The sequence below is a fragment of the Aquila chrysaetos genome, chromosome 10 (assembly GCF_900496995.4).
Source record: "Aquila chrysaetos chrysaetos chromosome 10, bAquChr1.4, whole genome shotgun sequence".
NCBI lineage: Eukaryota > Metazoa > Chordata > Aves > Accipitriformes > Accipitridae > Aquila > Aquila chrysaetos.
Window position 1 is genome coordinate 36,155,036 of NC_044013.1, and position 25,593 is coordinate 36,180,628.

At 55.8% G+C, this 25,593-nt stretch overlaps 1 protein-coding gene across 1 annotated transcript; it reads left to right on the plus strand.

Annotated features, from left to right (window-relative positions):
• The first annotated feature begins 5,559 nt into the window (after positions 1 to 5,559).
• Positions 5,560 to 23,716, plus strand: MMP28 (matrix metallopeptidase 28). The gene is made up of 8 exons (XM_030028642.1): positions 5,560 to 5,716; positions 13,012 to 13,091; positions 13,768 to 13,931; positions 17,866 to 18,087; positions 18,737 to 18,982; positions 19,423 to 19,572; positions 20,109 to 20,276; positions 21,457 to 23,716. Exons 1-8 carry the CDS (start codon positions 5,627 to 5,629, stop codon positions 21,849 to 21,851), a joined length of 1,515 nt encoding a protein of 504 aa, XP_029884502.1. The 5' UTR covers positions 5,560 to 5,626; the 3' UTR covers positions 21,852 to 23,716.
• Positions 23,717 to 25,593: the final 1,877 nt, after the last annotated feature.

Consider the following 25,593-nt stretch of genomic DNA (forward strand, 5'->3'; position numbering starts at 1 on the left):
TTCCTTGGGGCTGCACCCTGAGTCCTCAAAAGCTGTGCGGAGGGAGGCAGGAATGGCTGAGCTGAGCAAAACCCAGCTGCGCCGAGGCAGGCGCAGTGTCGCCTGTCTGGTCCCATGAGTTCCTTGGTGGGGCTCTCGCTTTTTCCCTCCTGGGGAAAGGAATGGTGGTTGAAAAAGCTGGTACTTATAATATTGGGAGTAACAGTTCTAGCTCCATTTAATGCTGACTTGGCTTCCAACCTTGCTTTCTCCCCAGGGCTAAGAGCACTTATGTCTTTAAACAGTCAGTACCCAACTGGATTACTAAGTAGGCTGGTATTCAAGCAAGCCATGAAACTGCTGGAGGTGTCACCACCTTCACAGCTTTTCCAGCCTGGCAACAATGCTGAATGTTTGTTTTGTTTATGTTCTATTCTGCATCGGGCAAAACAACCTGTGTTCCTACGTGGTTTTTAAGACAGTGAAGACATCTTCTTCACCAGCTGTTTTGTCTTACAGCAAATTAGCAGGTCAAACAGGGAAAGGGTGGTACTAGTTTGATAGCATGTATGGTTTTTAGTTGCTTTTGGTGTAAAGAGAATTAAATTAGTTTAGAGAGGCCTGGGAAGTGATGTTTTGTAAAAGATGTAAACCCAGATGACAGTTTAACTGTGTCATTGCCCTCCGACTGTTTCTGCTAAGTCCTTTAGCACTGCAGTGTTTCTCCACAACTGCCTGAAGTTCAGCAGGATAAGCTTTAATTGAGGTTAAAAGAAAAGTAAAAAGCTTAAAAGAAAAAAAAAAAAAAACAGTAGCTAATATATTAAGGATTGAATGAATTTTAGCTCTTCCTGGCATGGAAACATTTGCTGTTAACCTCTTGCACTCTGGTTAAGCAGACTGCTCTTTTAAAAACAAGGCCTTACAGTCATGCTAGGAATATTCCTGCATTTAGTTAGATAAACTGAGCAGGTTGCATATTTAAGTGAGCACTTCTGCCACTGCAGCTAGCTGCTCCTATTCCTAGGGATTTATTTGTGATACTATGCAAGTAAAATGCTACTGATGGTCGGCACTGTTCATAAGAAGACAGGGTTTTACAGACACTAGAATTGCTGCCTTTTTTTTTTTTTTTTTTAAACAGGTGAGGAAGGTGTCTGTGGCAAGTAATCTTTTACTTTTAACAGACCAACAGCTGAACCAAAAATAAAAGGCACATCTCATGAATCCTACTTTGAATTTATCTTCAGTAGGTGCTCTGTGAGAATTTGGTAGGAGTTCCTATAATAACATTGCAAACTAAGGAGAGAGAGGATTGCAGATCTATCAGGAGGGGGAAACCAAGAGAGGCTATCCCAGCAGAAGGAGCAGTTTGGGTTGTCTGAGCTGGGAACAGCTATGCTCTGCTTCCTTCATCTCTTTTTATGATCTATCCTCCAATACATTTTCGAAGCGGCGAGGTTTTAGATTTGGAAATCAGTCCTGTATGGAATGCTGGTGGTTTATTTATAAAAACACATCTAGCACTTGCCAAGCTCAACAATGACTTTATGCAGAAAAGCGTAATAGAGGGATGCCAATGTAGAAGAAGCATGTGATTATTACAGAGCTGAAATGCAACAAAAATAGCTAAACAATTTAAGAGACAGCCAAATAGTTTCCGTGCTGGCTCTATACAGCCAAACCCACCTCACCCTAAGAAGTAATGCAACTTAAGTTGCTCAAATACCACAGTCCTAGAGAGAGATATGGAAGCAGTGACTAAAGTCGATAGCTCGAGTCTTTGGGGTTTTGAGGCCAGGATTCAGCCAGTGCTGCTTTGTCTAATTTAGAAATGATAATTCCCATTTCCAGGGTAACAAAGAACTTGCGTGACGTTGTCCCCAGTAGATGATGTTGCTAATGCTGCTGTAGAAATTGCTTGTAAAGCTGTTGTAATAAAACACAGCTGTCGGAAAGCACCCGAAGTTGCAAAAGGGCTTAAAAGTCCACTTTTCATACTAATATGATGATGTCTGCTGGAACTTGGGTGACACCCTGATCCTAGAAAGAGAGATGCATGCTTTTAGCTGTCCTCTGAGCAAGTAACTGCTAAGATCCAGTCAAACTGTTCCAGCAAATGCAGAACAACTTGTGCTGATGTATTTGTAGCGGGGCTGGTGAGCTGGGCGCAGCCTCTCTTGACCTTGCCGACTTCCCAGGAACTCCGGACACAAAAGGTAAAGCCAAGAGAAGCATGTATGGATTTTGCATTTTCATTTTATTCCTATACACCCTTGTGATAAGTATCTGTTCCTAGCTCTGTTGAAGACAGGATACTGGACTAGACAGACTTACCTAATGAGTTAAGGACACGGGGAAGTCCTTTGACTTGTGAGAACTTACCGTGCACAATGAAGTACCCAAGAAAACTATGCCTAAGCAGAAAAGCTTTACCCTTGTGACAGCTAAAGCCAGGGGAACGTAAGCTTCTTGTGCCTGTGTAAAGAATTTGATTTGACTCTTGCAGGCTGGGGTTGCTGCCCGTACCAGAGGGCAGGAGGGAAAGGCGTGACTGTGCCCATCTGATCTGAACTGAAGTGATCCCAGATCTGGCCACCTTGCAGCAGCAGGGTTAATATTTTTGACGTTGCCTGACACGGCACCCAGCGAGCCATCCTATTGCTCCCCAGCTGCTGCAACTGTTTTTGAGCAGCAAACATTTGAAGAATGACTGTTCTCGAGAGGCGCTGTCTCGAGTGGATGAAATGGAACAACTTGAACGTGTTCTTAGTGCAAAAATTTAAAGACTTTTAACCGGCAGTTCTTGTGCATCACATCCATCCTGGGTAGAAGCTGCCACAGAGGAGTAATGGTGTTGCTATTTGCTTATCAGTTGTGGTAAACATTAAAAGCTGCTCTGAGAAATTTCACGTCATTACAGCGTTGTTTCATAATGTTGGTTTATAAACTCCTCTTGGAGCTCACCTCTGCCGGAAGCAGGCGGTGATTCACCAGCGGTTCAGCTGTTGGCTCTGCAATGCTCAACTGCTCTACGCTGCACCCGCACCGACAAACGAGCCCCCCTGATTCCGGGTTCCGCGTCTGTGGTAACAACATCTAGTTCTCTGTGATGTTTTCAGGTGAATATGCTAATGGTATTAAATTAGGAACCCCCTAGATCTCCCAAGTTCAAGCTGTGGAGTCATCTTAGGAAAGGGTTTAGAAATCAAGCTAGCTGACTGCAGTGAGACCTTTTGCGTGAAATTCAAGGGAGATGGGATTTTGTCTAGAAACCCAAGAAACCAGAAATGTTTAGGCAACCAGAACTTATATGGATCTATCATGCTCTTCTGAGAATGTTTTACTGAAAAACTTTTATCAGCTATTTGCCATAGGCTTAACTTCTCAGGTTTCAGTTTTGGGGTAGAAGTTACAAGGATTCAAACTCTTTCTTGCGCCCCAATTCTGAGCTTTTACCTAATGCTGAAAGAGTTGGAAATCTGTTCACCTTTCCACAAGATAGCTTTTCTGTTCCTGATACCATTTTGATTACAGCAGCTGGATAAACATCTTTACACTCCGAGCCAAAAGGCTGCAGAGAACTGTGAATTGGCATCTCCAAGGCTGGACTGAATTCTTCTCTGTGTGAATGCCCCAAACCCTAAGGACTCATGCGGCAGCCCCGGGAAATGCCAGGTCGGAAAGCTGGCTGCTCCGGGGGTTGCAGGTGCCCTCCCAGACGCTTCCCCACATTACAATGAGCAGAGGGGGGAGTTTCCTGCTCTTGCTGGAGCCGAGCCAGTCACTTTCTCATCGTCCATATTCTTAAGTGGAAGAGCAGATGGATCAGTTGCTTCCTAGATACGAACCAAACACGGATGCGTTTGCAGACAGAGCTGCTCTTGTTTTGAAAGGAAGCGTTGGGCTGACCTGCACGAGGAGCGGCCAGCTCTTGGATCTCTGTAGCAAGGCCAAGTATTCCCCTTGCACCAGCCCCTTACGGCATGCCAGCTGCCCTCCGTGCTCTCCTGGCAGCCCGTCGGTCAGCGCTTGCTGGCCCAGCCGTGACCTTCTTCATTTCTCCTATCTGTACTTTTCTGCCCGTGGCTCAGCGACTTCCTTATTTTGCCATGTTATGCGGATCCCTTTCTCTCTCCTTCGAATCCCGCTTGCCTTCCCTACATGCTAAGCCGTGTCTGGCTGAAAAGCGATGTGTTACAGGATCCCTGCGGATCTCTTCAAGCTGCGCTCAACAGATGCTCCTGTAACTTCAGATTTTGGCATGATTAAAAAGAAGAGGAAGAGGCCTGTGAGCTTTAAAATAGGTGTGTGGTTGAAGCTGGCATGAAAACAAAAGCAGATATAAGTCACATCCTATTTTTTTCCCCCAAACCAAAGCAGAATCAAAACATCCTTTTGCTTTAGTCAAATTAAAACAAAATAGTCAAACAAAATACTGCAGGGAGTAAACAGAGCTGGTAACTTGCCATTGGAAACTGCAAGATCATCAGCTGTGTACCATTTGCAGGAGAGCTGCAACGCTGACACACGTGCACCCTGTTGCCTTGGGTGGTAAACAGCCCCTCGTTGTCCCTGGGTGACCAAGTCCCGTGCCTAGGAAGGAAATTTAAGCACAAACAGTGCAAGCCCACAACCCTGAGTGGGGGGGTTATTTTGTAAAGCTTGAGAGTGTGCTGTTCTTACACGTGGGGTTGTTTTTACCAGACCCCCTGAAGAGGGCTAGCGTTGCTTGTCCAGCCTCCTGCCTTGCTGTGCTCGTGGCTAGTGCTGGCCACTGTCAGAGAGGTATCCCCTGCGTCCAAGCCCTCGTCCGCTCTGCATCCGTGTGCTCGGGACAATGGTGAACGCAGGTTTATGAAAAGCTGGACTTGCTTTCTCCTTCTCTTTCCCCCAGCTTCAAACTGGGCAGAGCCCAAGCCTGGCTGCCACAGCTAGCGGGAGGTTTGTCCCAGCACCCTAACCCGCCTGCGCTCCGCTCCCCATCCAGCCCGGAGAGACGGTGCCTGCGGCGGGGTGGATGCATCCCGACACGGCCACCGTGCGTGTCCCGCTCTGCGATGGATGGGGTGAGTTAGTGACGCCCGGCAGGCCTGGGAGCGGAGCGGAGATGCTGCACGGGGGGAGACCAAGGGGAAAAAGGATCCGTCCTCGGTGCTATGTTGGAGCGAGCCGGCTGCGGGGTGAGTCCCCGGGGCAGCTCTCCCAGCCTTTCCCCAAGGCTGGAGATGGGGTTGTGGCGGCCTGAAGCTCCCGAGGGGCCTTCGTCCCGGTGGCACGGCTACCCCTCGCCCTGAGCTCGGCTCCCTTTCCCCTCAGCCGCAAGCCGTACCCGTGCGTGCGGGAGAGGGCTGCGGAGCGAAGGGGCATCGCCCCGCTGGGAAAGGACGCTGGAGAACGCACAAGGGATCGTTTCTCCCGGACGGGAGCGGCCGGCGTGCGGCGGGAGCTCTCTGCTCGGGAGCAGCACCCGCCGCTCGGGTGCCGCCGGCGGAGCCCAACCCTTCGGCCGGGGCTGGGGCGGGCCGGGGCCGCCCCCGGGGGCCGGCACCGGGGCGGGGAGAGGCGAGGCGAGGCGAACCGAAGCCGGGACACCGGCTGCCGTCCGTCGGGTGCGGAGGAGGGGGGGGAGCGGAGAGCAGCCGGGATGCTGGGAGCGCTACGGGCCGCCCTGGCGCTGGGGCTGCTGGCGGCCGCGCAACCCGGACCGGCCGCTCGCCAGCGACGGGAGGCGGAGGTAGGACCGGTACCGGAGCACCGGGGTGGAGGATGGAGGGGAAGGGGACTCGGTCTCGCACCCGACCGTCGTGGGATTCCCGCGCCCGGGCGTCGACGCCGTAAGGCGCGTGCGTGCCCGCTCGACGCGTGCGGCACGCGGCCGCGGATGGCGAAGGCGAGCCCCGCGTCCCGCAGAGCGTGCGCGGGTCGGCCACGGCTTTGGGGCCGTGCGCGCCGGCGGTGAATCCGCCGAGACGGGCCCGCGCCGTAGGGTCGCGTTTGGGGCGTCGAGGCGCGGGCCGTAGACGGAGGCGCGCGCCCACAGGTGATGTTACATCCGCGCCCCCTCCCCTCCCGTATAGCTCTGACGACAATAGAAGTCTTGCGCTGGGAAACCTTCCCATCTCCCCGCGAGTCGGGAGGGGACAAAAGCCGGCCTTTCCCCTGCCCTGCCTCTCACCAGGGCTGTCCCCGTCACCTCTGTTTGGATTTCTTCTGTTTGTCCCCGTATCATTGTCATGCTACGCCGCCAGCCGTTCCTGTTTGTTTTGGGAGGACGAGGTATGAGATTTGGCTGGTGAGCAAAGGTTTACATCGGGGATTTGTTTCTTCTTTAGGCATCGATGCGGTGTACGTTTGTACAGATGCTTGATTTTAAAACCCCAGCCAGTCCTGGTGGATCGATTGGGATTTTTCACATGCTCTAAGAGGAAAAGTGCACATCAGTGCTCAGAGGCTTGTTTCAATGTGCAGGCTTCTCATGCTGGGAGATGCAGTTTCAAAGAGGTGATTTATACGTGTGCTTGTCCCAGGGTGCACAAACCTCAGCCTGGCCCATCGTGCCACCTGGAGAAAAATAAATCTGCAAAGTTCTTAATGCTCAGAAAATCGATAATTCAAAATTCACTTTAAAAATAAAACCAGCTCGTTGGGGGGGGGCAAGAGCTTTAAAAGGTCCAGTCTGCCTTTTGATTCCTCACTGGTGACTTCTGAGAACGTTTCCCTTGAAGCCTCAGAGCGGGTCCCAGGATCGTGGCAGATCCCAGGCGAGGGGTGCTGGGCGAGTGACTTTCCTGTCTCCCTGCCTCAGTTTCCCCAGTGCGATGTGCTGCACTGGTCAGGGACCGTGGGACAATGTACACAATGGAAACGTATGGAGACTGGGGTAAGAAAGCTTGTCTAAATAAACAGAGCAGTTAATTTTGCTTTTAAGAGAAAGCTGAAATTCTCAAGTAACTTCAAATAGTTCTAGTTACTTGTGGCTTTCAGACCACTGCCAGGCTTTGCTTCTAAAGCTGTTTTTAATGCTTTTAAAATAGCTAAAGTTAGCAACAATAGGTTGTGTAAACTTAGATGCAAAAGTCTGAGAAAATGTCCAGTTGTGTTATTTTCCTGGCTTGTGCCCTTGTTTTCACTGCCTTTGTATCAATTGGAGCTTCCCCCCAAAAAGAAGGGAAGTTTGGAAATTTAATCTGAAACATTTGTATGTTAAATCATCTTATTATCTGCGGGCCCCAGATAGGAGAAGGTCCAATGCTAGATAGCACGTAGTTTGGCAGACCTGGTCTCTGGCTGGGCTGCGCTCAGGACAGTAGTTGGGTGTGTGGTAATGCCCGAGTCTCCCTGATCCCGGGGGAATTGTGTAAAATACACGGCACGTGAGACTTCACCCCGTATTGGGAGTGAAGAGCGTGGCCGAGTGCTGGTGGAGCCAAGGACAAAGGACAGGCAATAAAGTCCCTGTAGTGATTTGCGTGAGAAGCTACAGGTCTGTTGTGACGGGAAGAAAAATTGGGTAGAAATTTGAGAAAAGCAGGGAATGGAAATGGAGAGTGAAACTAAGGGACTGAGACATTTTCATTTTGGATTTTATTTATTTATTTTTTCCTATCCTGCCCTCCTTCTCCCGCTTTTGCAGTAGCACGTGGCCTCTGACTTTTCCCCCTCGGCAACCAAGGGCTCGCATTTAGCGTAGGCTCTGAGCTGTATTTGTGCTGAGAAATGCTCTGGTGTCCGGATGAGCTCCTTTACGGAGCAGGCAACCAGCTGGGATGCTGGATGCTGAGCGCAGCCTGGCCGGAGCGAGGGTCTCTGGGTACCACCCAGCACATGGTGGGGCTTGGGGGTCAGCTGGGACCCCTGCACGCTCCCGGCGCACCCCCACATTTTCCCTCTGATTGAAATAAGAGGAAGAAAACCTTCTTCCTGGGAAAAAATCCCTGCTGTTCAGCCTCAGCAGGGGAATGCAAAGGGTGGGGGAGAGGAGGAGGAATTATTCAGGTGCCGTCACCCCTGTGAGGCACTGCCGGGCTCTGCGTGGCCGCGGAGAGCATGTAAAACCCATGAGATCATGGCTCTGAGTTGCTGCCGATAGCGTGGATGTGGCAAGTGGTTCCAAGGCACCCGGCGGTCCTCCGGTGTGATTAACAGCCCCGTGAGTCACCGCAGAGCGAACAACCCCACTTTCTTCCCGGCTCTCCCCCTGAACAATCCCCACTTGTTACAGCGAATAACGCCTGCCAGGCAAGGGGCCGGCGGCTGCTGGCAGCGGGCACGTCGCCTTCCCCCCCGCCGGTTCCCATCCCGATGGATGGCGAAGACCGAGCATCTTGTTTCCTTTCTCTCCTTAGACATGAAAGCACAACCAGTCTGCGTGACCAAACTGGTTTGTCAGCTGCTCTGGTATTTGCAGGGGAAGGTTTGGCCAAGCCCAGTGTTTTCCCCTGTTTTCCCCAAGTGCTTTGGGTTGCATTCGGGTAGGTTCGATGCTGCCGGAGCTGTGGCTGGGTGGTGCAGCCCATCGCTACCCAGGGTGTGGGGTGCCTGGGGTGCCGGGGCAAAGCTGCGAGCTGGTTTCAAAGGCAGGAGCGAATCGTAGTAATTGCTGATGAGATATTCTTGTATTTAACGCACAAGGAAGCAGAGCGATCTGCAAGCCCCGCAGGCAGGTAACACCAAGCCCAGTGCTTTTCATGGCCTTTGTTTCCTTTCAAGTGATGCGATATTTACTGTTCCTGTCCCATCGCATCCCTCCTGTCTAGGCAGATGGGGAGGCAGGGAGCTAGGTCCGGTTCAGCATCTCAAAGATCTGTGTTACTGAAACCAGGAGGGGTTTTAGTTAGACCTGCTACAGTCCTGGCCTGCTGCCCCTGCTTCTCAGCTCAAGATTAAGTGTGAAGAGTAAAGGAGCTTAAAAGGCGCTGGGCACAGTATTTCCCCAGCTCCACATCTTCAGTGGCAAGTAGATAATTTCCAGCTAAAATAGATTTTCAGGAGGGGTAGGTGGGAGAGGAGATTCCTTCAGGACCGGATTAGGCACAGCGGGGGAGCATCACAGCAACCAGACAGGGCTTGGGGTTTTAATCAGCCTCCGTCATTAACATACAGAATTAGCTTATGTTTTGCTGTCTTTTCAGCGGGGGACAACCAAGCTCTGTACTTGCTAATCTCCCTTCTTGTGTGTCTCTGTGTAACTATATATACAATATTTATATGGATACTTATACGCACACTTAAACAAAAGAGACACAAAGACTCTGCCTAAGGGTTTATGACTGCAGGCAGGAATGTGGCTTGGGAGAGTGGAAAGAAATGAGTGCTTTTAAATGCTTTGACATCTTCTGAAGGCAGCTGACAGGCAGGCAGTGACCCGATGGGCAGGAGGAGCTGCCACTCCTTCTGTGGCCGTGCCAAAACATGCTCGTCCCAGAGGTCAGCTCTCCTTGTGTCTGTGCTGCAGGGGGAAACTGAGGCTGAAATGTGGGAGCTACAGCTTCCCCCGTGTCCGTCTCGGTGGTGAAATGCCAGGCTGCTGTCCTCTCGTGATTAAAAACAAAAGACCTTGGAGGTGCAGCTTGTGGCCAGCATCCTCTGTAACCACGGCACCAAGGGCCTGCCCACCCTTCGGCAAGACGGGATCGCTTCCCTCCGCTGCCGGGGATGGAGGGGAGAGATGGGGCTTGTATCCGGGCAGAGCAGAAGGGACCACGGTCAACGGGAGCCAACGTGAGGCTTCTCTGATACTTAACTGGTGGTAAAGGTGCCAGAAGCTGAGTGTCTGGAGGGGAGGGCAGGCAGGACCAGAGCCTGCTGTCTCTGCCTTTTTGTTATCCCAGTTTCCAGGGAGGGTGGTCTAATTGTATTTGCTGTTGGCTGTCCTCCACCTGGGATGCCTGTGGTCAAGGGCAAGGTGTTTCCTTGGCTTTAGCTCTCAGCAGAGATGATTTCCAGGGTTGCAACCAGCTCCACATCAGAGCCCTGAGATGGGAAGGGCCCCTCCGTCTCCCCCAAACTCTCCTCCTGCTATCCCCGCTGCAGCCCCGAAGGCTTTTCTGCCACGGCGCTGGCTCCCGGGCAGCTAGATCTTTTCTCTTCTCCTCCCCACATGCAGAGGGGGAGCTGGGCATATTTCATATTAATGCTCAGCTTTTGGTTTCCTGCTGTTTTTCTTTTCCCATTGTACAGAAAACAGCATTTCCCCATCTGGGGCAGGAGGGAGGGGGTTTTCCCAGCACGGCCAGGCTTTGCATTGCAGCCTCTGGAGAGGTTTAATGGGCTGATGCCAGCTTCCACCCAGCCCTACCAGAGCCTGGCTGGTCTCTGGGGGTGTGCGGGGCACGGGCAGTGCTGGAGGGGGTCTTCAGCACTGGTTTGGGCACAGGACACTGTGACATGGGGCTCTTGGGTTCCCTTGTCACCCTGAAAAGCCTTTGGTCCAGGGGACTTTGTATGCTCTGCTGTCTGATAAATACCTTGTGCAGTGGAGGATCAGCACATCCCTCTCCCGTAGCTCTGTGTTTCCAGGACTAGCATTACCTGGACCTCACAGTAACCGTGTCTAGAAAATGTAATAAAATTTCTCCTGGTGGTTTTGCAGCCTGAGAGCTGGTGCTTGTGTGCAAGAACCTCAACATGACACGGGCCAGAAACTACAGGGAAACTGCCGCTTTGGTTGGACTTGCAGAGCTCAAGGAGATCTGGACAGGAATAATAAAGCCAGCGGCCTGCATACGTACGTTTTGATGCTGCTCAAGAGCAGCTGCTGCGATAGCTGTGGCTTTTTTGCCATGCACCCTGACTCGTCCAGATGAGGTTTCAAGCCTTTGTGAGATCATGGTGGGGAAAAAACATTTTCATGCTTTAAGAATGGGATTGTGTTAGGTTACAGGAGAGGAAACAGCTTCAAGTTGTTACATTTTAGATGCTGAGTGAAAGCAAAATTGTGGCAGAAACAGTTTAGACTGTGCCATGAATTGAGACCCGGCACTTTCTGTCTGGGTGCTTTGTAGCTCACATTTAGCTGTGGTGATGTAACCACCGGGGATTATCACCCCACGTCCATATATATGTGGTTAGTGATTTTCTAATTCTGGAGGAGAACATTACAAAAACACAACTGCAGAGAAAGAGGGCCAGATACCTTCTCCTCTCCAGACTACTCTCTCAGGGCTACCAAACCTCCACTCCGCCCCGTCCCCGAGAGTCTCCCCCCATCCCCGTATCCTCCTTCCCTGCTTGTGCATCCCGAGTTGCTGCTGTGTTTTGCCTCCTGGTACCCATGTAAAGGGGGGAATTATCCCCGTATGGCTGGGGAGATGGCACGTCCTGGCTATACGGTCCATCCCCGGGCAGAGGTTTTGCGGCTTTGTCTGATGAGCAAGCCGATGCTCTCGTCTGCCGGTGCAGCACTTGCTGACGCCTGATTTATCCTGACTCACCGGGACGGGGTGTGCAGTGTCTGGGTGACTCTGACCACGCTTGGGTTTTTACCGCTGCAGCCCGATGCTGCTACAACGAGACGCTGCTACATCTGGCCAAGGTAGGCAGCTGGTAAAAGTGTTCGGTGGGAAACACGGCCAAATTTTTGGGCTGGGGCTGAGTGAAGAGCGTGTCCTGGCAGGAAGCCGTGCTGGTCCTTGCGGTGCTGCAGCCGGAGGGGGATCCTCCAGGTAGAAGGGGTGTAAAGGAGGAGATAACTCCGTGGCTGCAGGAGCTGAGGTCTGGGAAAGGGGTAGGGAGGGCTTCCACGGGGGCGAGCAACAGGCAGAGAGCACGTGGAAGGTGCCTGCCCTGCTCGTGGGGAGGTGGCGGGCGCAGAGGATGACGTGTTTGGGGATGGTGTGAAGATGACTGTTAAAGGCAAGCGGAGGATTTGGGCAGGAGGAGGAGAGGGAGAGGCTCTGGTGCACCTCAGGGCTGCCATATCCAGAAACTGTTCCCACTCCCCACCAGACGACTGGCAAAGCGCGGCCGGCTCGGTGCTGCCGGTGCCCAGGAAGGGATGCTGCCGTCGGTCAGGAGTAGCATCGAGCGCAGGTTAACACCGACCCCCTTCTTCTCCTTGCCCTCTCACCCACCAGTGACCCCCCAGGTGAGCAGGGAGGGAATAGGCTTTAAAAGCACAAGGCTCTGCAGCGGGCAGCAGCCGAGCCGTCCCGGGACAGTCCGTAACGGTCCTGGTGCTCAGCCCACCTCTCCTTTGGGATGCGGGAAATGAAGCGGCCACTTTCACTTTTTATTCCTCATTACTTTAACTCCGATTCTGTTGCACTAACAGGATGCTGGGCGGCTTGTTTGTCTCCTGCAGACATCCCCGGCGGCGGGGAAGGCGGGTGTGGAGCATTCCTGCGACCGTGGCTATTAACTTCTCCGAAAGCTGGAGGCGCGGGCCGGGCAGAGGGAAACCATTTATTTTCTTTAACGTGCAATTTATGTGTTGGAGCAAGTTCAGAGCGACAATCTCCGTCCATGTAAATGGCCGATAAGAAGAAGAATGGTTTGGCAGAGCAGATTGCCCCTGGAGTGTCTCCGCTTTGCAGCACCACATCCTGCGTGGAGATGGGGGGAGGCTGCAGCCTGACCCCATCTCACCCCACCCGTGTCCACAGCACTTCAGCCTTTATTTTAATCACTGCCTTGATCCATCCGAGGTGATTAGAGTGGGTTTGGTAGCCTCTGGCTGCGGATGACATGGCAGCAGGGTTTTTTGATCTGTTGATAGCAACGTTTCCTCCTACGCCTCCATCGCGTCGTGGCCAAAAACCCAAGAGCCATCAAAAATGATGGGCTTAGTCGAGGTTTTCCGAAGTCCCATAATGCAAACATATAGACCAGCTCGGCTTGGCACGTGCAAGAGGTGCGGCTGCTTGGGGTGCAGAGTTCTCAGGAAAAAAAATAACTGGGAATTTCTGCACAGCCCCGGGTTTGCCGCGCTGTTTCCCATCGCATCTCCTTTTCCCCCCACCCCCCCAAGCCAACATGTGCAAATGCCTGCCCGTGCTCTGAGCTGTGCCTCTCCCGTGTCTCTTCTTGCAGCTGTTCCTGGAGAAATACGGCTACTTCGGCGAGCCGGGGCCCGGCACACACAGCCCCGCAGAGTTCACGGAGGCAGTGAGGTACGAGCCTTTTATTCAAAACAGCAGCAGAAATGCAGCAACTCCGGCTGTGTGGGAGCTGCCGGTGCCTGGGGGGTCTTTTTGCAGCCGCGGAGTTCTTTCTGCAGCCGGGGGCTCTCTCTGGCACGGTCTGATGATAAAGCACAACCAGTCCTTTTTGGAAACGCCGGTCCGTACCCAGCTCCCGCAGCTGGCTGCTGGCAGCCCGGCGCCTCGCTGCGCTGCTTTATTTGCCTTTTATGGCCCGGTGCTCCCCTTGCAATAATATCTGTGGCGAGGCCGAGGTTGGGGACGGCTGGGAGATGTCAGGGGGCCGAGCTGACAGCCCCCGCTCGGACATCTCTTATCGAGATCACATTGGCTCTGGGAGAGTCCCTGGTCTGACCCTGCGCAAAGTCAAGTGCAAAGTCAAACGACTGGGGTTAAAAACTGGGAAAGACATTTTTTAGGCTCCCCTGTCTACTTTTGCCCTGCTAGGAGATGGATTGCTGGTCAGATGTGGTTTCAGAGCCAAATCCTTCTTGTTTTATCACCCAGATACATTCCCCGTGGCAGGGCACGGAGTTCGCTGGGTGAAAGCCCTGGCTCAGGTCAAACACCCGGCACAAACGCAATCGAAGAACCCCCCCCCGGGGGGCTCCGGCTGTGGGTGCTGACGTCTGCCTTCCTTTTGCAGGGACTTCCAGCGGGTGACCCACCTCCCGCTCAGCGGGGTCCTGGATGCCCCCACGCTCCATCAGATGGCTCTGCCGCGGTGCGGCACGGGCGATGGGGAAAGCCGCGCAGCCTGGGCACGCCGGGCATCTGCCGCCCGGCGCCGCAGGCGTACCACGCAGCACGGTGAGCGTCGACGCCGGGGGTGCCGGTGGGGTTTGGGTTTCTGGGGTGCTGGCAGAGTCCAAGTCTTCCATCCTGTAACTGGACTCCTGGAGATGCTGCCGTGGATGGGAGGCACAGCCCTGCTGGTACAGGACCTGCCTGGGCTTTGCACTGCTTTATTTTTAAACCTCTTTATTTTTAGTTGTTCTGTATGGCTTGATGTCAGAAATTATTAGAGAGATGCAACTCCCACTCGTGGGGAAATTCGGCCCTCCGGGATGGTTTTACTGCTGTCCAGGGAGCCAGGACATCTCCTGAGGACCTATCAGGTCACCATGGCCCCGGACACTGCCGTGGTGGCATGATCCGGAGAGCAGGGGCTGGCACACAGTGGAGTTATCTCCAGGCTCTGCTGAGCTTTGAGACTTCTAACGTGTGTTAGTCACCCAGCAGTAACCACAAAACCTGCTGGTGCTGGGCTGCCTGGCCACAGGGAGTTGTTTCACCCACGTTAAGGGATTTAACTCTGCTCCAGGCAACCTCTCTTGCTCCTGTGTAGCCAGGATTGGGCCTCTTGTCTCTCACCCTCCTGGGCTTGCGGATGAGTAACTGGATTCCTAGAGAGCAAGAGGGCTGGGGCCAGCTGTGCTTAGGACATGGGAAAAATGAAGGCGAGATTAAGAAAGGGCTCTGTGCCTTGTCAGGCTGTCTCTGCATCTGGCAGGGCTGGCGACGGACGGCCCCAGGAGACAGCCCCATCGTCCTCCTCCTGCCTCTGGCTTTCCTTCCAAAACGCTGACATGCAGCATCGCCCTTGCAGGCGCCATCCCGGGCGGAGGGTCTGCCGTGCCCCGGGCAGGAGGGCGATGAGGCAGAGCTGGGAAGGACATGCAGGAGGAGACGGGCAAAGAGAAGCAGCTTGTGCTCTCTGGCTCACGGGGCTCCTTTTTGGGGATTGTGGTCTGCGGGTGGGTGGCAAGAGACGCCCGGCGGCTCCGAACCCAGACAGGGAAGGGCTGCGTGTGGCACCGGTTATTGCTCCGGTGGTCTGGTGCCGGCAGATCCCCCGTGGCAGCAAGCCGGGGTGCAGCTGGCGGCAGCACCAGCAGGCAGCGGGCATGGGAGCAACTCCATATCGGTGCCCGCAGGCTGGAGGGGAGCGGGAGGGGGATGCCCGCACAGCTGGCGGCACCGGCCAGGAAGGCCGGAGGCTTTGTGCCAAGTTGGCTGTTTATCCTACTCCGAGCAGGAAGCCGCTGCAGCCGGGCAGGCAAAATACTTTGTTATCCACCCCTCTCCCAGCAGGATCGTCACCGGGCAGCCGCTGTGTCCGTCATCCCGCCGGCTTCGGGCACGCTCGCAGCCCAGCGCGTGGGCAAAAGCCAACCCCGGCTGAGCTTTGGCTCCTAACGGAGTTAGCCCAGCAGTGGTGGCCAGCGTGGGGCTGGGGAGGGCGTCCGTTCCCTCCTGCTGCTCCCGGGGTTGGTCCCGGCCCAGCGGTGGAGATCGGCTCCCTGCGTGGGACGGGGTCCAGTCCGTCCGCTCCATTCTGCGCCTCTGAAGAAAACTTCCCTTCTGCAGTCAAAGCCCAAGGCTTTCTGCTCTCTGGGAAGATTTGGGGACAGGTCCTGTTGGGAAATCAGGGGTCTGCAGTGGAAGGCGCTGGGAAGAGGACTTTCTTCTAGTTGCCTTGCTGGGCTTTGCCAGGCACCAGAGCTGGCTGGGAGCTCTGCTGACCAGCAGGTCCTTGGCCAGACGGCATGTCGGGCAGCCAGCATCCTGGATTTCCCCTCGGGGAACTCCCTGCCTGTGATTGTCCCGGGCTCAATGGCTCCATGCAGCACCCAGCCCTCCTCTTCCTGAGAGCCAGCCACGATTGCCTCCCCCAGCCCTGCCTGCTCGTGCCATCCATCCTCCTCCAGTGGAGATGCTCTGGCCGGAGCCTCCTCTCCCCTGCCCGCTGGTACCATCCATCCATCCTCCTCCGGTGGGAGATGCTCTGCCCCTGTGGAGGGAAGGACGGGATGCTGGGGCTTTTTATCTTAGGACTGCAGCCATCCAGGCAGGTATTTAGCCTTTACCATGCAGGGTTTGTCCTGGCCGGTGGAAAGCACAGCCGTGTCCCTTTTAAGTCAGAGGCCGTCATTGCGCTGATGAGCAGGGAGAACCAATCCTGCCCCCAGGAGTGTGACCAGCTGGTCCAGAGCCTCCCCTGCCACGGGCTGCTCGGAAACGGAGGAGAAGGAAACAGAGCTGGGATGGGACGTCCTCCAGGTTTGCCGAGCAGCTTGGCTCAGACCCGCAGCAGCGAGCCCCGGCGTGCCGCCGGCTCCGTTCCCCCTGTTTCCCTGCACATCTGGAGCAGGCGCACTCGCTGGAGGTCTGTCACCGCTCCCACGCCTTGGCACCGGCTCTGGCACCTGCATCTTCCCAGCGTGGCCCCGTGGCTTCTTTCCTGCTCCCGGACGCCCCCGGCTAGACATAATTGTGGGGCCCCAGGGTCCCCACAGCTGCTGAGGGGTGCTGGAAGAGGAGGAGGAGGGGGCTGTGAAGCTGCGTGGCGGCTGCGGGGACACACATCTTTGCACTCCTGCGTGGTGGGAGGAGGGTGGGGAGCTTAGGGGGATTGCACGGGCTTGTCCCCTTCATCCTTGTCACCATCTGCCCTGGTGGCATCAGGGCTCTGTCTCGCTTAGAAGAGCTTTTAGGGAAGCCGTGGGCAGTAAGATCCTTGGTGCTGGTAAAATGATGCTTTTAAAATGAATGGTGAGCAGTAGTTTGTTCCTGCTGGAATATTGCTGGCTGGACTTCCAGGCAACAACTTCTGCAGGTAGAAATGGTCAGGATGACCTTAAAAACAGTGAAAAGGCAGGCCTACCAAGGGGAAGCTGGCCTTTTCCTTGCCGTGGCTCAGTAGCTGCTGTGTTCGAATTACACGTTCGGGGGAAAAAGAAAAGGGATTCCCTATAAAACCAGTCAAGGCTAAGCCTCAGGGAGGGAGTTCAGGGGAGACAGGGAGGACCCCCCTCTCACCAAGGGAGCTTTGGGTGCTGGGGACCCCCAGCCCTGCACACACACCTCCCACGGCCCCCCGGTTTTGGTGTCCCTGCAGCATCCAGGCTTGTTGCAGAAGGTGCAGAGGCACCGCAGGGACCAGCCGCAGGGCTCTGCTGCAGATCCCCCTGGTATGAACGGGCATTTTCCCTCCCTGCCTGTGCTTGCTGGCCAGCTGGATGAAGCCCTGGATGTCTCTGGGGTCTTTGGGCGTGTGATGGAGATCAGCATGTGCTGTTACGGCAGTCGGTACCATTCCTTCCTGGGGACGTATTTCAAACCTGACTGGTGTCCCCTTGAGGACTGGCTCTTTTTTCCCCTCTGGCTGGTGCCCAGCTCTTGGCAAATCTGCCTTAACCAGGATGCAACCCTGTATCGTCCATCCCCACCGTTCCGTTGTGCCCCCAAGTTGGTGCCGAGAGCCCTTCCCTCTCCTTTTGCCTTTGGGCCGCTTGTTTTCAGAGGTGGCTTTGGTTTCTCTCCCTGAAAGCCAGTCCTTGGGCTGCATCTTCTGGGCATGAAGCTGGCATCAGGCAGGAGACCTGCAGGTCAGGGACCCATGCTGGATTTGGCCCTGGAGAGCATGATGAGGCAAGGGGGGGGGTTCAAACTGCGTGCCCCAGCTTCTCCTCACCTTAAACAGGTTTTGGCTCCTCTCTTAGGCTTTGGTTGCAGGTCCAGCCTTGGGAATCTCCGGGTGGGATCTAGTGGTGGCGCCTTTGGAGGGATTTCATGGGTCAGATCCTGCTGCTGGTGGGACACCTGGGTTGACTTTCAGCTTTGGCTTGGGAAAGCCATGGCATTTCCCAGCACTGGGAAGCTTTCCTCCACCCCGGCAGCCCCTGGGTGGAAGAGCAAGTCCAAGTCCCCATTGTCGTGCTGAGCTTTGCCCCTCTTGCAGGCGGGAGGTGGTACAAGCGGCACCTGACCTACCGGGTGGTGAACTGGCCCTCCTACCTGCCACAGCACGAGGTGCGCCTGGCCGTGAAAGCCGCCTTCGAGCTCTGGAGCAACGTGTCCTCGCTGGTGTTTTGGGAGGCACGGGATGGCCCGGCTGACATCCGCCTGACCTTCTTCCATGGAGACCACAACGATGGACTCAACAATGCCTTCGATGGACCAGGTGCTGGTCGCTTCTCCCTCGTAAGCTTCTCTTTTACAATGTGGGCTCTTCCCCGGCAGGGAGGAGGGCTGGGGGTGATGGAGGCAAGGCTCTGCCCCAGCAGTCCCTCTAAACCCAATTTGCACCAGTTTGCTTTCTGATTTGGGGTCCTCACTACCAATTCTGCAACTGAGGTCTGCCAGCGAGGTGGCTGAGATGCTATTCATTATAGGATCATGCTGATGGTCTTCAAGGAGCCCTCCCCATCCTGATGGCATCCTCCAAACCTGAGCTCATTCCTTCCAGCTGAGCCTTTCTGCTTATCCACTATCAGACAAGCCCAGGTTTTCTCTCTTCTTGAGCCTTTGCCCGACACGGGTCAGTGCAGTGGCTTCAGTCCCTGGCCCGAGCCCAGCAAGAAACCAAACGTATAAACCACAGAGCAGACAAACCCCTGCCGTGCTCAGGAGCCGAAGGCAGAACTGGTTTGGCTTGCACCTGCTGCGGGAAATAGTCGTGGGAAGCTGCTGTTCTTTCTCAGAAAGGCCTCCCAAAGAGCTAAAATTGATGCATATTTAAGCAAACCAGAGCTGCGCGTGCCCTCTGCCCCTCGGCTTGTGGCTGAGGTCCTCTCCTGCCCCGTGGTCCCTGATGGCTCTCGTGTCCCCAGGAGGTGCCCTGGCTCACGCCTTCTTCCCCCGGCGCGGAGAAGCCCACTTCGACAGCGCTGAGCGCTGGTCCCTGCACAGCGGCAAAGGGCGCAACCTCTTCATCGTGGTGGCACACGAGGTCGGCCACACGCTGGGGCTGGAGCACTCCCCCGTCAAGAGCGCCCTGATGTCTCCCTACTACAAGAAGCTCAGCAAGGATTTTGTCCTCAGCTGGGATGACATCTTGGCTGTCCAGAACTTGTACGGTGAGCCTGGCTTCCCCAAGCATCCCTCAGTTCCTCTGGGGATGTTCCCTGGGATGGAGAGCGAGGAGCAGGGACGGGAGCAGGTCCCTGCAAGGGGAGAGGACTACGCGCAAGGGGCACGGTGGGGATGGGCCCCATCCTTTCGTGGCTGGGGAGGAAGATGCAGCAGGGCACGTGGAATGGGTACCATGCCCTCCAGGGCAGGGGAGATTGGACTTGCTGCCCCCTTGTTTGCAACCAGGGAAACGCTGGTGCATGTTTTTTGCGGGTACCAAGGGGTCTTTTCCACCACCGTATAGAGGGGGACAGGAACCAGGCAGCGGGACAAGGAGTGTTTGGAGCCCTGGGATGGCTCCCCAGCCCTGTGCTCACACAGTGCTCTGGGGAAAGCCCTTTCCCTGCCCCTTCTCCGTGACTCACTGCTCCCTGCTCCATCCCAGGGAAGCCCTCCAAAGGCTTGGCCGTCCAGCTCCCGGGAAAGGTCTTCACTCACTTCCAGGACTGGAACACGGACCTTTACGACGGGGACCGGCAGCAAAGGAGCCTCAGCGCCTATTACTGCCACTCCTTCTTCGACGCCATAACTGCTGGTGAGTGTTGGCTGGCACGGCCGTCTCCCGAAACACATACCCCAACCCTCGCCCCAGTGCTGCAGCAGCCAGTTTCTGCTCTGATAAGCTCCAGCAGTGGAAAAGGTGGATTTGGCTGGCCCACAGCCCCATACGTGCTCCTGGGGCTGATGGCATCACTGACGCACATTGCTGCCACAGAGTGAAGGGCATCTCGAGGACAGAGCGATGGTTTGGTGTGTTAGGAGGGGGAAAATATCCTAAAACTTGGGCCATGACAAGGCTTATTCGCTGCAGGAGCTCAACCGTGAAAGATGAGCCTTGAGCGGGAGCTGTGGTCAGCTTTTATCCTCTCCGGGCTGGAGTGGAGGCAATGAATTATGAAAGCTGAGAGGGCGGTTGGAGAGGCAGAAGGGAGCGTCCAAAATCTAAGCATCCCCGACGCACCGCGGAGCTGCGTGGGGAGGAGAGGGGAACCGGGGAGCGGTGGCTGGGAGGTGGGATGACGCTTCTCGCCTCTCGCCCGGGAGCCCCTCACTCCTCCTTCTGCCCTGCAGATGGGGATCACAACCTCTACATCTTCAAGGGCAGCCACTACTGGGTGGTGCCGACGAGCGGCAACGCCAGCGACCCACGGCCCCTGCAGACGCGCTGGCCCGGCCTCCCCGCTGGCATCGACGCCTGCGCCTGGTCCCAGCTCAGTGGCAAGTTTTACTTCTTCAAAGGTGGGTGAGGCACAGGCAGGAGAGCTCTCCTTGGGGCTGCCGATGCTCCTGCCTGCTTGGTTTGGCTGTCCGGGTCCGGCTGGGGCACCTTCTCCTGCCCACGTCCCCTGTTCCTCCTGCTGGTCCCGTCCCAGCACAGAGCTGGGGCATCACTGGGTCCCAGGTGTGCAAAAACCTGCAGGAGCCCTGGGCTCGTTGCCTGCCATGGATTAATTGTATGGCTTTGGGTGTATCATCCCGGCAGGCAGCATCACCCCCTCGTGCCTCAGTTTCCTCATTAGCCCATTCAGGAGAGCGGCGCTCACCCGCGTTTAAAAACAAAACCAGATGTATCAAACCCTTTGGGGTCTTGGGGTGGAAATGCTCCCCAAAGACGTGTGGCCACAGGGGAGCTGAGACGAGCGTGATGTTTTCATGGTACACATGGGTCCCTGCGCCGTGCCGGGGGCTGAGCTGCCACAGGGAGCTGAAATGCCATCCGCAAGCTGCTCGGCAGCACGCCGCAGCCGGGTGGGTAGAGGAAGGTCAAACCAGGCAGCCTGGCTGCCAGGGTCAGCCCCAACCTTTAATGGAAACCAGTTGCAGGCTCATCAGAATGGGGGCTTTGTTGCTGCGGCTGGGCGAGAGCCAAAAGCCCCTCTCCCTCCCCAGCCCTCGTCCGCTCCCTCCCTCCCCGGGGCTGGGTCAGGCTGTGGCTTGTGAGCAGAAAGGGGCTTTTGTCTGCTTGCTTCGTGGGGACAGGGCTCTGCGGGGACAGGGCTCTGCGGGGATGGCCGAGCGCTCGGCCCCAGTTGCAATTCCTGCTGCTGCAGCGCTGGTCTCGGTTGTCCCGGCCCCGGGGGGATCTGGGTCTGTCTGTCCTGCTCGCTGTGCAGGAACAGGGGGAGGTTTGCAAGGAAGCAGCAAAGACTAGCGAACAGCGCGGTGGCCTTGCTCTGTCCCTGGCAGTCTCTTTCCGCGCCTTCAAGCCCCCGAGCTACTGTGCCTCAGTTTCCCCCCCCCAGCCTGGGAGCAGCCCCACAGTGGTGCTGGTTGGATCACCAGCGGGATGGATGTCACGGACACGTGTCTAGGGCTGCAAGGCTGGCCCGATGGCTGAGTCCTTCCACGTCTCCTGAAGCTGGTCCTGCGACGGACCCCGTTGGGGTGGGCTCTAACCCCTCTCCCCTGCTCTTCCCAGGTGGCCGATGCTGGTGCTACACGGGCTCCACCTTGGCGGCAGGTTTCCCCCAGAAATGCAGCGCCCGCGGCCTCCCACGGCACCCCGACACCGCGCTCTACTTCCAGCAGCTCCGGCGCCTGGTCCTCTTCAAAGGACCCAAGTACTTCGTGGTGAGCGAGGAGACCCTCGGCGTGGAGCCCTACTACCCCCGCAGCCTGCGGGACTGGGAGGGCTTGCCCCCTGGCACGGCGGGTGCCCTCACCCACCGCGACGGCTTCATCTACTTCTTTCGGGATGACCAGTACTGGCAATTCGACCGGGCGAAGCTGCAAGTGGTGGCCACCGGCAAATGGGCCACCCAGCTACCCTGGATGGACTGCTGGGATGCAAACGGTGGGCAGGTCCTCTTCTGAGCGGAGCGTACTGGGATGAAATGGGGGGCTGAACCCCAACTCGCTCACCGCTGCCTGGATCCCTCTTTATTTGACTCTGGATCCCGGTCTGAGGACGGTTCGGCCGGGACTGGCAGGCCGAGGCTGCCTGCGGATGGCTGGAGCCACGGGCCGGTGGAGCGATGCCCTGGTGCAGTAGGGATGCAGCCGTCAGCCCCGGCCAGGTGGGCTGGAGGCTTTGGGAGACAATATTTTTTAAAAAAGACCACAAAAAGACGTCTAAGCCATGGAGACTGCAAACACACCCGTTTCTGTTAACGTTCAGGATATCGTTATGCATTTTTTTTTTCAAACCGGGACTGGGGTTTGTTGATACTTCAGCTGTCGTTTTCCTGCGATCAGGCAGAGGAGTGCCTCACCGTTGCTTGGTTTGGGGCTTGGGTGGTTTTAAATAAGAGACTGAGAATGTTTCCTGGTTAAAACAAAAAGAAAAGAGACATTTGGACAAAAATACGGTTCCGTGTTGAACTTTGCCCCCGCTGTGTGCACAAAGCCCCCCCTCCTGCCTTCTCCCCTCTCTTGCCCCAGGGATGGAGGGTCGGCAGCTGGAGGAGGTGACCCATCCCCTGTGGGTGCTTCGGCACCAGCCGGAGACACCAACACCGTGGGATTTTTTGGGGAGAAAGCAGAGGGTTTTGGTGTAGGGAGCCTCTTTGGAGTGAAGGAAGAGGGGGAGGTAGAGCTGAGCTGCTGACCGTGTCGCCGTGCAGCTCGCAGGAGCATTGCAGCTTGGCTTTCTGATGGGGTTGGGATGGCTGGTTGGGTTCTCCAGTGTCTAATAAGGGTTGTGTTCACCTGGCAGCCTTTCTTGTGTGCAGAGAAAGTGTCTGTCCTCTGCTCCATCTCTCTGCAAGAGACGGGATCAACATATTTTTGAGTCCTGTGCCCCTCTGCCGCAGTTGGATGAACTGGATTGAAAAATTACTGGGGGAGGAGAGGAAGAGGAGAGGGTGAGCAGGACAGACAGACATGTCCATGCATGCAGGCTCACAAGGACAGCTCGGCTGCATATTCCTCATTCCTTTCCCAAAGCAGGGCTCCCCACCTGGAAACGCCGCTGGCTCCTGTGCCCCGAGTCACCGGTCACGTCTACAAAGGGCCATCGTCTCCCACAGCCGGTGGGGGAGCGTCGGGTCCCTGAGGCTTGAATGCAGTGGCAGAAAATGCCAGCCGTGGGTGCTGACCAGGACAGGGCTCAGCTTTCTTCAAATATCCTTTGAGTTGAGAGATTTGGGGATTTTCATCATGCTGGGGTTCTACACGAGTGGGCTGCTGCTTCGCTGATGGTTCTGCCAGGACTCGGATCCCGGCGCTGGGTGCCTTTCTTCGCGTTGGTGGTTTCGGCACCGGGCTGCGGCCGGTCCTGCCGTGCCGGGATGCCGTGTCGGGGTGCCGTGTCGGGATCCCCTCCCGATGCCAGCAGCTTTTCTTCAGCGTAGCGTCCTCTGTTCACCCTCGCCCATCCTAGACCTTCCCTACAGAGAAGGCAGGAGCGGGGCTGGCCCCAGGCAGGGTGCCAGGGCTGGTACTTCCCGAGGGCTTTTGGTGCTGCCAGATACCAGCTGAGACGTGGATTTGGCAGGACGGAGAGCTAACACAAGCCGTTCTGTCCGTTCTCTGTGATATTTGTGAGTGAGCCCTTCCTGTGCAGACACGGACACTGGGACTTCATCTGCTCAGGGCTTAAAATCTCAGGGGACTTTCAGTGTTGCCAAAGAGATGGGGCTGCATCATTCTTATTTTGAATTGAATGATAATAAGGCAACATCGCTTGCAGGGAGTCCCAAGGGCTTGGAGACCTGATGGCAAATAAAACGAACCTCTGGATATGCAGTGATGGGATTTCTGCTTGTTTTCATGCCAGGCTTTTGTATTTATTTTTTTAAAGCCAATCTCCTGGTTCCTGAAAGAGGTGCATTTAAGATGCACATGTGTGTGTGGGGCTGGAGTGGGTATTGCTGAATTTGGCCTCAGCTTTCATGCTTGCTGGATCAAATGAGGGGGACGGATCCCGCTAAAAACCTGCTGATGGGGATGATGCTGATGGTGAAAAAAAACATGGAAACGCTCTTCCCTGCTTCATCCCAGATTACTGAGGATTTCTCCACACCTTGGGATGTGTTAATAGTTGGGTTTTTTTCCCAGCGCGGAGGATGAATTCACGCTGATGGAGGCCCTCCAGGTCTCCCCCTCTGCCCCAGCCCATTGCGGTGTGTGAAGGTGGGTCCTCGCCTCCCACGGGACAGGGAGCCCCCTGAAACCTTCCCTGCTGCTCCTGTTTGCTTTCCTTCATGCCGCAACATGCTGGGTCGTCCTGCCTGTTGAGCGGGCAGCGTTTTGCCTGCAGGGAGAAGGACCTGCTGGCCAGCACCAGCAGTGTCGCAATGTTTGCAGAGATCAGTCTTGCCTCCGTCCCTGCTCATGTCTGCTGCCTGGAGCCATGTCTCTCCAGCCCCCTCGGCTGCCACCAGCCGTGGGATCTGCAGCGTGATGGGGAGATTGATGGGGGGATTGATGGGGAAGGCTGGCACTGGACGAGGTCTTGCTGTCAAGACGTCTGCTCTGGGCGTTGAGGAGAGTCAGAAGAGCAGCGTGACTTCTGCTCCACGAACCGATTTTTGGAGACAGGAGGATTTATGGGTCCGTCTGTACCGCAGGGGTATTCCACACCTGCAGCTCTGCAGAGAAGCAGCAGATCATTATCCCCTTTCGTGACCCCTTAGGAGAGAGCCAGGCATCCCTTCTGCTGTGGGACTGGAGGCTGAGGATGGGACAACCTCAAATCCTCTCCTGTTTTGGGGCTTTCCTTTTCCTCCCTTGCTTGCCGCCGTGTGTTTCCTGGGGCTGTGCGCTGTCGGGATGCCTTGGGGTCACAAGTGATGCTGCCGGGGCTGGGGCTGAGCGTAGCATTGCTGGCAAAGACAGGGTGACTGGCATGCACCCTCAATTTCGGGGGGGGCCTGGGGGAGTTGGACTCGCACCCTGAGCCATGTGATTGGCCCCACTGGGTGCTGTGGCTGAAAATCCTGCGTCACAAGGGTCCTTTTCTCCCACGGGGCTCCCTGGCAAGGCATGCCAGACGCAGACTCCTCCGGCCAGCCTGCCATGCATTCCCCAGCCCGGGGGAATAGCTGGGATTCTTGCATTTCCTCCCCCAAAATGACACCGGCTGATCCGGCCATGATCTGCAGTGAGCATCAGCAGCTGGCACCAGGGAGAGGACGGGGTCCCCTGACACAGCAAGAAGCCCCCCAAGCTCACAAGAGGCTCCGTTTCAGTCCCGAGGTGCAAGCACGTGCCTGGTAGATTTGCTTTTTGCAGCAGTACCTGGGTGCTGGGGCAGCTCTGCCAGCCCTGGGTTAGGGAGGGAGTCTCCGACATTCCCAGCAGTGCCCACTCACCCGTGTAGTTATTTTCTTAAAGCCCCAGCTCCTGGAGTCACGCCATCCCTGGAGGAGCTCGGCTTTTGCCGAAGACCTCGCTGTCACGGGCAATTCAGGAAGAAGTTTGCAAGGGAGCACAGTGCAGAGAAACCCCAAAGGTGGGCATGCAAATAAAACCCCCTCAAGCTTATTTTATTTTTTTTTCAGAAAGAGGTTTGAGGGAGAGGATGGGTGGGTTTGCACTGTGAAGGGGGCTCCGGGGAGCAGGGTCCTTGCGGTGACCTGCTCTGGCCCCAACCTTTGGAGGTGATGAGACCTCT